The sequence below is a fragment of the Polypterus senegalus genome, chromosome 6 (genome assembly GCF_016835505.1).
Source record: "Polypterus senegalus isolate Bchr_013 chromosome 6, ASM1683550v1, whole genome shotgun sequence".
Taxonomy (NCBI): domain Eukaryota; kingdom Metazoa; phylum Chordata; class Cladistia; order Polypteriformes; family Polypteridae; genus Polypterus; species Polypterus senegalus.
In genome coordinates, this window is record NC_053159.1 from 191,387,625 (window position 1) to 191,400,575 (window position 12,951).

At 42.5% G+C, this 12,951-nt stretch overlaps 1 protein-coding gene across 1 annotated transcript in view; it reads right to left on the reverse strand.

Annotated features, from left to right (window-relative positions):
• Nucleotides 1-12,951, reverse strand: part of plekha3 (pleckstrin homology domain containing, family A (phosphoinositide binding specific) member 3) — a 51,786-nt gene that overhangs the window by 20,893 nt on the left and 17,942 nt on the right. Inside the window, exon 2 of the mRNA XM_039757776.1 lies at nt 1,636-1,752. Within this exon, the coding sequence (XP_039613710.1) occupies nt 1,636-1,752 (117 nt within the window). The remainder of the gene's footprint in view (nt 1-1,635; nt 1,753-12,951) is intronic.

Sequence of the window (12,951 nt, forward strand, 5' to 3'; positions counted from 1 at the left end):
AGAAAACAGTTACGGCTGGAGAGAGGACAGCATTTAGTGTTTTGTATAAGACACGTTGATTGCCAGAGTTTTTTGAGATGATGTCAGCGAAAAAACGGTTCCTTACACCTCTGACCGCTCTCTGGTATTGGGACCACGCGTCTGTCATGCAGTCGAAGGTAACAGTGAGACAATTCATGTGTTCAGCATCTTTCCACACTACAATATAAGTGGGCTGCGGTTATGTGCACTGAGAAGGCCAAGGATATTCGCGCCCAGAGTAAAGTATGGGCAGTTGGAGGTCCTCATCTTTAGACAAGATGGAAGGCAAGCTGAATGGATGGTCTAATGCAGGGCCACTCAACTTAACTGTTGGAATGTGAAACAAAATGAATCATGGAGTTGAAGAGGAAACCGTGACAACTTCTTAACAAAATCTCTCAATGACTTTTTTGGACAACCTGGCAAACCAAAGGGGGTGAATAGTGTCCTCTCATTTGCCAAACTTCTTGTAATCCAGGGTATTTAAAATAAATAATAATGTAGCTTAGGACCATGATGCGATTAGCAGGTGATCAAGGCAGGCAGATAAAAACATTGTAGGTTGTTCAAGCTGATAATTAGCAAGTCTCCTGAAGTGCTACTGTAAGAGTGTGACAAGTTGTGTTATTCTTATAGCACTTGTGTGGTTTAAACTGCTGTGTAGGAGTCACTCCTAGGGTACTGCTGTGGTTAGGGTCTGAGTGTGTTATTAGGGTGCGTGGAGTAGACCAATCCAATAACGAACCTGACAAGTGTAAGGGGCAGACCGACAATAACACACGCGTTACGTTTGTTGTGCTGTTTATACCCCAACCCAGCTGGAAGATGGTCTCTCTCTGAATCGCTTTTCCCAAGCTATCTTCCATTTTTTCTAGGACCAAGGATCTTTTATTGTCATTCCAACAAACATGTGCAGCAACAAAATTCAGTACTCCGGTCCAGGCATTTATAACAGTGCCCACAATAACCCCATTAACTTATAGAGTCGAGGATGGAGGGCTGTCAAAAACCAGGTCCTGTTAAAGCCCATTGTGGCATTCCATTTGTGATTTTGGGCTACACAAGAAATAAATTGTTGTTGATGTCACAGTTTCTAATGAGGGCTGTATAATATCATGTAAAGATGAATTAATGTATGCAGAATTTTAAAAATATATTAAAAAGATTCCTTTCTCTCTTACACTCTTCAAATACCTCCATGAACATATTTTTTTTCTGACATAACATGGAGATAGATATTTTGTGTGGGTTAAAGAGTTTTGTCAGGACAGAGATAGATGTGGCAGTGACTTTTTAAAAAATGCTGCAAATACGCTTACTGTTTTTTTTTTTATTTCTATCTACTAGCGTTTTATGAATGCTACGGTTAACTTCAATGGAATAATCGACGGGCTGAAACCACTTGAAAACTGCTGCAGACTGGAAATTTCTAAACTGCTCCCCGTGGAAATGTTTAGATGTTAAATAGTGTCATTGAAAATAATGGAAACCCACTTCACAAGCGGTTGAGGAGCATTCCGTTTTAGAGCTAAAATGTTAGAAAAAGTGTGAATGTGCCATAAATGAAAAGCACGCCAAGATGTACCTTGGGTGCTACACACTGGAATTCCTTACCTTTGATTTCACACACGGACATCTTAATGCTTCCTTTGCTGCCTTTACACACGTCATCCTCAGAATCATAGTAAGAAAGTATGCCGTTGTCCAATACGAACCAGCGGGGCTGCCAGCCTGAAGAAAAATGAAGAAAAGCAAAGTGAGCAAACATGGTGCCCGTCCTCTGGTGAACAGAAGTAACAGCTTCAGCTTATCGCCGTTTGACAATGGTCATCCAAATGAGGCACTTGTGCAGTTGGTTAAAGACTCAAGTTGAATTGTCCATTCATTTTCAGAAAAGGGCATAAGAGCTACACATAAAGATGGCAGGCCCAAGAGATCAACACCTTAGCAGTTTAAGTAGCAGCTGGCAAAAACTCATTCAGAATTTAGAAAGCTTCTCAATGAACTCTTGGATCCAACCAAATGCCACTAACTCCTAATTAAATAGTAATACTTCCTGACACTTATATAGCACTTTTGTCACTACTCAAAGCGCTTTACATAGTGAGTGGGGAGCCACTTCATCCACCACGAATGAGCAGCACTTAGATGACGAGACGGCAGCCATTTTTTAGCACCAGTACGCTCATCACACATTAGCGGTTAGGTGGTGAAGAGGCGAGATTGTAAGCCAGTTACACCCCGGGGATGATTAGGGGGCCGGAATGACTATGCCATGAAGAGCAATTTAGCCAGGACATTGGGGTACACCTAACAAAAGATGCCCAGGGATCTGCTATGACCACAGAGAGTCAGGCTCTCTGTTTTAAATCTCATCTGAAGGATAGCTCCATTTTTCCTGCACAGTGTCCCTGTCACTGCACTGGGCCATTGGGATCCACATTCAGACGACAGGGTAAGTGCCCCCTGCTGGCTTTATCAATATCTCTTCCAGCAACAACCCAAACTTTTCCTAGAAACTTTAATTTGTAAATTGAACATGGCTAAACGTGTGATGAGACAAAAAGACATACTACTCTTAAACTAATCCAGCAAGGAAAGAAATTGCTATCCAGATTAGACGAGAAGAACACACTCTAAGATCGTACTTTCCCAGATGAAAACTGTCTATGTTGATGACTGTGTCCACCGTCAGCTGTAGTTCACTCCTGCTGCCTTATGGGAATTGTAGTCCCTTTGTCAGCGCTGGTCTTTGAAATATAGCCCATACACTTTTAGTCACACCTCAATAGCAATGCAAAAGTTTGCGAAAAATCGGTTCAGCGATTTTTGCGTAAATAGCAATCAGCCAGACAGACGGCTTATGATTTCATAGAGACTGACGACACCTGAGACATCGACGGAAAATAAAAGCTTAAAAACTGAATATGTCCAAGACAGATATCGAGTACTGACCCGCATCTTGCAATTACACACATTGTAAAAGAAGTTATACATGTCATTCTTGAAGACGACCTGTACACCGGTTTGCACCCATCACAGCATTTGTCTTCTTCCACAATAATATTTTACGAAGCAGGGGAGCGCGATATCCTTTGGAAACTTTGATTTACTTCCATATTTGTACAAGAACCAACACAAGTGAATAGAAAACATATCCTTACCACGAGAAACACAGTACCAGGAATAAGCCATAAAAACGATGGTTTGCAGATCCTCTTTGTTGTCATAAACATGCATCAGAAACACAGAAGGGATGTTTTCTTATACTGAAACATTTGCTGCTTCATCTGTAAGTTTTTAGGCTTTTTTTCTCCCCCAGTGGTGCCCCATTAGCCTACTGTGAAGCGCAACTGAGGGTAAGATATTTTTTTAAATTTATACAAAATGCTTAACTTTAGAGCAAAAAATACCAAACAACGTGTCCTTTTACTGATCCACGTTTTGAGATCAAGGATGCCTGAACTGTTTCGGTTTCTATTAACCAGCATACCATACAATAAAGGGATGCAAAGCAAGCCAACAGGTGACCAGCTAACTCGGACGTCTCAAACTCGGGCAATTCTTGCTGTGAATGTCACATTCTTCCATCTAATTGCTTCTTAGTGTTCTCGTCTTTTGCAGACCAGGGGGAATTCCACAAAATGCTTAGCAATTTGCACTTGATTTAGAAAGTATTCAGACCCCTACACTAACTGTATATTTTACTGTGTTGCATATTTAATTCTAAATTGCTGTGCTACCCGACTAAGGCAGGTTGAACTCCAAGTAATCAACGCACACCTCAGTGTTAACATTTGTACTGCACCATGCAATACATTGATCTCGGTTATATACCTTTTGGTATGGGTGTGGGGATATGGGTCCACAGCTCTTCCAGCAAAGGCCGTTTTTGTTTTAAATAATCACCACGCTCGCGGCTTAGCGAGGGGGCATGGTGGCTGTAGCGTCTCAGGGCGATCTGCGGTGTGGGCGTTTGTCACCTGGGTGCACAGTTAAGAGACTGCCCACATCCCTGATTGATCCTGGGGCTAATGTGCTGCAGCTGCCATGTCCTCTCTGCATATATAGAGAAGCCCGAGATGGTTAGGGAGGAGGAATAAAAAGAGAACGAGGTGAAAGAAAGAAAGACGGAGGTTACGGAAGCAACAGAGCGAGCAAGTGAAAGAGAGAGCGTACGCCGATACGAGAGATTGAGCGAGCGAGAAAGCCTGGGTGTTAGGCCGATACCCAGGGCATAGTAGCTGTTGTCGCTCCTGCAGAAATTGCTGCAGGAAGTACAGGAGATGGGTGACTCCACATGGGGCCGCGGGAGTCAGGATTTGGGATGTGGTGTCGTCCATGTGGGAGCCTTGGCCTTTTGGAGGAATTCCCAAGTCGCCATTAGGGAGCGCCGACCGGAGCCAAGGATCAGAAAGGCGACTGAGAGTAGCAGAAGGAGTAGGCAGAAGGTCAGCTGCATTGAGAGCATCTCGTCTGTTGCAGGGCCTGTATGGGAGAAGCAGGTGAGACGCCAACGCTAATGTAAGAGAAGCACCAGGCTTGTCATTTGTTTTTAAAGACTGCTTCCTAAAGAACGTTTTAACCTCGTTTTAAAGGATTGTTTTTTTTTTGTGTATTTTTAACCTCCAATATTTCACAACTTTCATGGGTTGTTTATTGACGTTTTGAATGCACTGCACTTTGAACATTTTTTGTTTGTTGATTTGATTTTAAATAAAAGCACTTTTGCACATTTGTACCAGCCCCTTGTAGTGCTGGGCGATATGGAAAAATCATATATCACGATATGGATTATTTTATATCACAATAACGATATATATCACGATATACCACCCACAATAAAGTACGTTTTCAGTTATTCTCTGAAAAGTTTGACAAAAATATCATTGCATACTTTTTTTGCAACTTTATTTTCAAGTGACATTTAACTGAACTGTCACAAATGAGAAAAATACATTTTAGTTTAGCAATATAAATGTATCAACTGACAACAGATGTGGTGGAGGTAGAGCTACAGTAGCCTTCACATTTTTTTTATCCACATCATAGTTATTTAAATAGTATTATCAAAATAAACTTTATTAAAACAAAAAAAAAATTGAAGTGCACAACCATTTCAAGTTTCTGAGCAGAAAAGCACTCAATTATAAAAAATAAACACTAAACATTTTTCAACCTTGTAGTGCAAAGTTTGCAAACCAAAAAGTATCAAAAGTAAATATCAGAGTTGAACATAACACTGTTTAAGGCATTAGCCATGAATAAAAGTGCAAACATAAAAGGCTACTTTGTAAAAGTAGAAAAAATGTCTCTGTCAAATTTTTATTCTTGATTATCACTTATATAAAGGGTAGAGTATGCATTGCATAGTGACAAGACATTATCATTCATTTGTCATAGCCTATTTAATGCAATATTTTCTTTAGTAATTGATAAAATTAGGTTAGAAACGATAGAAACGATAGAAGAGAAATAGGACGATAGACACTTTTCTATCATCCCCACGATATATATCGTCATATCGCCCAGCACCAGCCCCTTGCTATGTTGTTGCCTCACTGTCTAGCTCATCGGTAGCATTACCGACGGTGTTGGGTTCAAGAACTCCCGAACAGCGGATGGGAGCATGGAGCAGAACCCGCATCGTCACAATGGGATTCATAAACACAGTATTAAACGTTTGTGATGCACCATCTGTTGGAATGAAAAATAACGCATTTCAGCACTACAAATGTTTGTGATGCGCCACACAGACACATCCTTTGATTTAGAAATTTGCCATTTTTTACTATCTAAACTCAATAACTCATGACAAAGACATGTTTTCCGGCACTGAAATTCATTTCAAACAGAGCAATGCTGCGAGATGCTGTTTAATTCGATGTATTTTATTTTTCTTTTAATGTCATCTTAGTGCAGAACTCAAATTAGAACATTAGAACAGAATAAGCAGACAGTCTACTCCCGTCTCACATTTGAGTTCTAAACAGAAGTGTTGACAGCATCATTCAGAAGAGGTTTCAAATGTTTTACACGTACTTTTGTGATCAAAGCCTCTGGAACAAGCGGTCCATCACCGATTATCTGAGTGTGGAGCCCACGTGGTTCTTTTGGAATAAAGAATGGCTCACTTGAGGGAGAGACACACCATTCTGTCTGATACAGTTACTCATTTCTACAGTATCTCAAAGACCATCCATGGACCAGCATGACTACTGAATCTAAACAAGCCTCCCAGGACGATGCCCTTCCTCTGACACGGACATTTCCTTGGTGGCCAATATTCATCTTTACTGGCTTTTACATTTCAATACTTTGGCAGCACATCCTGAGTGGCAGTGGTAATAAAACAGATAAAGGGTACCTGATGTGGGAAGGTTTCCACTTTCTTTTTCAAAGGGTTAACAGACTGAAGGGGGCACCCCCTAAAAAGGTTAGCAAGGTGGGAGTAACCCATCATTGTCTGCTAAATTGAACTGCCCGCGGTGTATCAGTTTGCATGTGTCTAGATCAGGGAGGTCCTGAAGGGCCAGAGTACCTGCCACTTTAATCAGTGACCAATTTTGACTGTTAATGGACTTCTTTTCTCTTTGTTTTGCTTGACTTTTTAAGACTCTTTTCTTTTTTCCTTAAATGGCAGCCAAACAGAAATAAGATATGAGATGAGCCAACAGATGACCAACTAAGTTGGGGTATCAAACTCAGCCAGTTTCTTAATGAGTAGCCCACAATTGCTGTTAATTAAAGCCGTTATTTAATTCTATGACTTTTGCTACATCAAGTGACATCAAGGGCCTTTTGAACCAGAAAAAAAAAGGGCTTTTAAAGGCGGTGATCAGCATGAGCTCAAGGAGATGGAGAAGGAACTCCGGGTCCAGCTCAGGGCGGCGAAGGAGCAGTACAGGAGAAAGCTAAAGCAGACGTTGCAGAATAACAGCGTGAAGGAAGTGTGGGATGGGATGAAGATCATCACTGGCTGCAGCTCAAAGCGGGGTGCCACCATCGAGAGAGATGCGAAGAGAGCAAACCAAATGAACAACTTCTTTAATAGGTTTGACCACCCTAACCCACTCTTGCCTCAGAGTATTGCACCCTCCACCCATCCTTCTGCTGATACCAGCATAGGAGAGACATCCCCACCTACAATTACAGCAGCCCAGGTGAGCAGAGAGCTGAGGAGACTTCGTGCCAGCAAAGCAGCAGGTCCAGATGGAGTATCGCCACGACTGCTGAAGGCCTGTGCGCTGGAACTGGGGAGTCCGCTACAGCGCATCTTCAACCTGAGCGTGGAACAGGGGAGAGTCCTGAGGCTTTGGAAAACATCTTGTATCACCCCAGACCCAAAGGTATCACGTTCTAGTGAGCTGAATGACTTCCGGCCTGTCGCTCTGAAGTCACATGTGATGAAGACCATGGAGCGGCTGCTGCTTCACCACTTGAGGCCACAGGTCAGCCACGCCCTTGACCATCAGTTCGTATATCAGGAGAAGGTGGTAGCAGAGGATGCCATCATCTATATGCTACACCGATCCCTCTCCCACTTGGACAGAGGCAGTGGTGCTGTAAGCGTTATGTTTCTGGACTTCTCTAGCGTCTTCAACACCATCCAACCTCTGCTCCTTAGGGACAAGCTGGCTGAGATAGGAGTAGATTCATACCTGGTGCCATGGATCGTGGACTATCATACAGACAGACCTCAGTATGTGCGTCTCGGGAACTGCAGGTCCGACATTGTGGTCAGCAGCACAGGAGCGCCACAGGGGACTGGACCTTCTCCGGTCCTGTTCAGCCAACATACATCAGACTTCCAATACAATTCAGAGTCCTGCCACGTGCAAAAGTTCTCTGAAGACACTGCTATGGTGGGCTGCATCAGGAGTGGGCAGGAGGAAGAGTACAGGAACATAATAAAGGACTTTGTAAAATGGTGCATTTCCATAGCTGCTGATTTTCTTTTTTCTAAGAGCATCATCATGCATCCACTGTGGACCTCCAGGGCTGTAACCGAGTGCCCCACGTCCAGGCTATATCCATGTGTTGCTCATCACAAACCTAGCGAGTCTCTATATGGAGGTCTGAGGAGTGACAGGCTGTGTAGGCATCATTTAAAAATCATTTTACTAAACATGCAGGAATTCTATGAGGAGGCAACAAAAGGATATGATCAAAGTGGAGAGTATGATATTATTTATCTTGACTTTCAAAGAATATTTGATAAGGTGCCACCTGAGAGTGTGGGCATCAAATAAAAAGTGGCAGTTCAGGGAGTGGTGGGTAGAGGGGTACAGAAATGGCTCAGACACAGGAAGCAGAGGGTGATGGTGTGAAGAACCTCATCAGAGTTGGGTGATGTTAAGAGTGGTGACCAGAAGGGGGCAGTGCTGGGGCTGCTGCTATTTTTAATGTATAGAAATGATTTAGACAGGAATATAAGTAACAAGCTGGTGAAGTTGGCAGATGATACCAAGATAGGTGGATTAGCAGATAATTTGGAATCCGTTATATCATCACAGAAGCACTTGGACAGCAGACAGGCTTGGGCAGATTTGTGGACGATGAAATTTAATGTCAGTAAATGTAAAGAATTACACATAGGAAGTAAAAATGTGAGGTCTGAATACACAATGGGGGTCAGAAAATCGAGAGTCCACCGTATGAGGAGGAGTTAGGAGTCGTAGTGGACTCTAAGCTATCGACTTCCTGATGGTGTTCAGAAGCCATTAAGAAGGTTAATAGAGTGTCAGGTTATATAGCGCCTTGATGTGTGGAGTACAAGTCACAGGATGGTCTGCTCAACCTTTATAATTTACTGGTGAGGCCTCATCTGAAGTCATGTGTGCAGTTTTGGTCTCCAGGCTACAAAAAGGACATAATAGCACAAGAGAAGGTCCAGAGAAGAGCGATGAGGTCGAGTCTGGGCTACAGCGGTTGAGTTATGAGGAAAGATTAAAAGATCTGAGCCTTTACAGTTTAAGATAAAGAAGATTAAGAGGAGACCTGACTGAAGTGTTTAAAATGATGAAGAGAATTAGTACAGTGGATCAAGACGGTGACTTTAAAATGAGTTCATCAAGAACACGGGGACTCAGTTGGAAACTTGTGAAGGGGAAGTGTCGCACAAACATTAGGAAGTTTTTCTTTACACAAAGAACGATAGACACTTGGAATAAGCGACCAAGTAGTGTGGTAGACAATAAGACTTTAGGGACTTTCAAAACTCGACTTGATGTTTTTGGAAAAAATAAGTGGATAGGACTGGCGAGTTTTGTTGGGCTGAATGGCCTATTCTCGTCTAGAGTGTTTTAATGTTCTAATAATCGGTGCCTAAATGGATAGGATCTGTGTGTGTGTGTGTGTGTGTGTATATGTGTGTGTGTGTGTATAAATGTGCGTTAAGCCTAAAATGCAACGATAGGCTAACCCATAATAAACCTGAGGAGTTCAACTGACCCCATAATAATATAAACCCCATCAAACATCTGTGGCAAAATCTCAAAATTGCTGTGAACTGCTGAACTAAACTGGCACACTTTTAGTTACTTTGCAAGAAGGAATGGAAAACTCCTGCATCACATTGTGCAAAATGAAGAGAGTCTTACAAAAAAGAGCAGAGCTGCAAGAGGTGAGCTAAATAAATATGAGGGGATAGTAATTAAAACCACTTTACATTTCAGTTTATGGAATGTAATTGGTTTTAAAATGGTTTATAATTCTCACTTCTTTAGGCAGCACTACAAAAAAGAGAGTTTGACTTACAAATAAAAAAAGGTGCAAGTGGTAATCATTTCCATGAAACAAGGGTTGGAGGCAAACAGCAATCTCATGCCATCAGGCCACTGCTCCTTGTGGTGAAACTAGGCCGCAGACCACTCTTCTTTTGGTTACACCGTGTTCACTCACGTCAGCAGAGACTTTAAATTTCAGTTTAAAATGGCCAGCAGCCAAACCACCTGCACTTCAGAACAGGTAATCCACCTGAAGGCAAGCGTGTTTGGGCCCTGCCAGTACTTGGATGGAAGATCATTTAAAAAAAAGCATGGGCTGCTGCTAGAAGAGGTGTTGGCAAGGCCAGTGAGTGGCACTTTCCCACTGGTCTGTACATGGGGCACATACTCCCTGGGACATGGCAGCTGTTACTAAACCAAATTTCCATATACAGTGGGTATAGAAAAGAATCCCCCCTTTGAAATATTCCCATTTTTTTGCTTTACAGCCTTAAATGAAAACACACAAACTAATATTTCTTACCAAGTTTACTTACTCAATGCCACCTCTAACATCCAAGTGAAAGATATCACAGCTACAGGTCAGAAAAATTATTAAAAAAAAATCAAAACCAAGACCTCCCGAGATTAATAAAGGACCACCCCCCCATGTAATATTGTTGACCCCCCTTTTGCTTTAATGCCAGCCTTGAGTCTGTTGATTCTTCTCTATCAGCTTTGCCCATCTAGACTGAGCCCACACAATATTTGCCCCCCACTCGTCTTTACAGTTTAACTGTTCAAGTTTGGTCACATTGGGTGGTGATGTTGGTGGTCTATCTTCAGATCTTTCCACAGATTTTCACAGTGATTTATGTCTGGGCTCTGACTGGCCACACCAGGACATTCACTTTTTTCTCCTTCAGCCACCGTGTGCTCAGTTTTGCTGTGTGCTTCGGGTTGTTGGCGTGTTGAAAGGTGAACATTCTGCCCATCTTCAACTTTCTGGTAGAGGGTAGCAGGTTTTCCTCCAGAATTTGACAGTATTTTGCCCCATCCATTTTTCCTTCTCCTTCAACGACAGCCCCAGGCCCCCCACAACAGGATGCTGCCCCCTCCATGCTTTACTGTAGGTATGGTGTGTTATGGATGGTGAGCTGCATTGGTGGACCGTTTGGTATTGAGGCCTAATAGTTTGATTTTGGTCTCATCTGACCAGAAGATTTTTTTCCACTTGGCATCAGAATTTTCAAGGTGCATTCTGGGAAAGTTCAAACGAGCCATAATGTGGCTTTTCTTGAGAAGTGTGACCCTCCTGAACAAGCCACAATGTTGGAGCGCTTGTGAAATTGTTGTCACCTGCAAACCATTAATGACCACTCTGTACCATCAAATCCTGTAACTCCTTAAAAGTGGCCATTGGCCGCTCAGTAGCCTCTCTTACCAGTTTCCTCCTTGCTCTTCCATCCAGTTTGGCGGGACGGGAGGATCCAAGGAGGGTCCTAGGAGTACTAAACTCTTCTTTATGATTGACTTTACTATAAAGCCTTTGAGATTTGTTTGTCTTCATCTCCTGCCTCATATCTGTCCACAACTCCATCCCTGAGATCTTCTGAAAGTGGCCTGCCACCCATAGTCAGTTGTTTGCTGTCAGTTGCTCTACCAAGCAAGGGAATGAATGGACCAGGAACAGCTTCACTAGTCACACTCATTAAAACGGAGCACAGGGGGAAGGAAACCAGTAACCGCAATGGAAATGGGGGGCACCGACACCTGACTGAGTTTAGGAGGGGGTGATCCTTCATTAATCTCAGGATTTCTTGTATTTTATTTATTATTCTTCAGAACTGTAGCTGCGATTTCTTTCACTTGGATGTCAGAGATTGCATTGAGTAAGTAAAGCTGGAAAAATATTGGTTTGTGCGTTTACATTTAAGGCTGTAAAGCAAAAAAAAAAAAAATGAGAATACAGTAGACCCCAGCAAAGTCGCGGTTCAGGGTTCGCGGACTCAGTCGTTCGTGGATTTTTCCTTAGAACCTAACTATTAATTGTTAGCGGAAAGTGCAAATATCCTTCGCAATTTTTATGGCTTTTTTCTTAGCAATACTGTGCTATAGAGAGAACAGGAAGCACGGTTTGGGATGGTGAAAGTAACCAATCCGAGAGCGTCATTCATTTCTCCTTGCTGCCGATTGACTGCCGACCTGTGACGCGTCTCCAGCTGAGTGTCCTTGTGTTTTCCATTTTGTTATTGTACTCATTTTTTTATTGTTAAATGCACAAGATGTCGCCGAAACGCCCTGCACCTTTGAAGGCTTCTGGAACTGAGCCTAAGCACCGGAAGAAGTTTAAAACACTCCAGGAGAAGGTTGAACTACTGGATTTGCTCTGAGAACTAAAAAGTTATGCTGCAGTAGCGTGCCACTATGGCATTAATGAAAGCACCGCACGCTACATAAAGAAGAACAAAGCAGTGATCTGGAGTACCGTATCTGTACATTTCTGTGATAGTGCCAAAAAGGTAACGACAGTAAGGAAAAAAATATCGTCAGGATGGAATCTGCCTTGGCATTGTGGATCACCGACTGCAGGAAGAAGAACATCCTCTTGTAACATCATCCATGAGAATATAAAGTATGGAAATGTAGCATATAGCATGGAAATTGAAATAGCATGGAAATTGTACCAGCAGTTCGCTACAGGAGACAAGGTAGCAACTTCCCATCAAAATGTTCCTGAAACCTATAAAGAAAAGCCGGCACGAAACCCCACCAGAAGAAGAGCCGTCCAAAGATACGAGGACTCCTGAAGCACCTGAACCAAAGAAAAACACGCTTGCATGAATTACAGTACGTATAGCGGTAACATCGGTATTTTACACTCTAGCACCACGGGAGACATAGCAGTACAGTACAGTAGACTGTAGGTAATGTATTAAGCGGAGTTTGCAACAGAATTAAAGTGCTTTGGGGGCATACTGTACTTAGGGTTTAAACTATAAAAACAGGCATTTAAAAGGCATTTTTTTAACCACATCCAAAAGTCGCGGTTTTTCACAATTCGCGGGTGCTCTAGGAACTTAACCCCTGCAAATTTTGGGGGTGTACTGTATTTCAAAGGGGGATTCTTTTCTATACCCATTGCACATATATTATAAAATAAAATATCTCCTTCCCTAATGGTGTGGCAGGAATTCTAAGATGAAGAAAGAAAAAGCTGCTG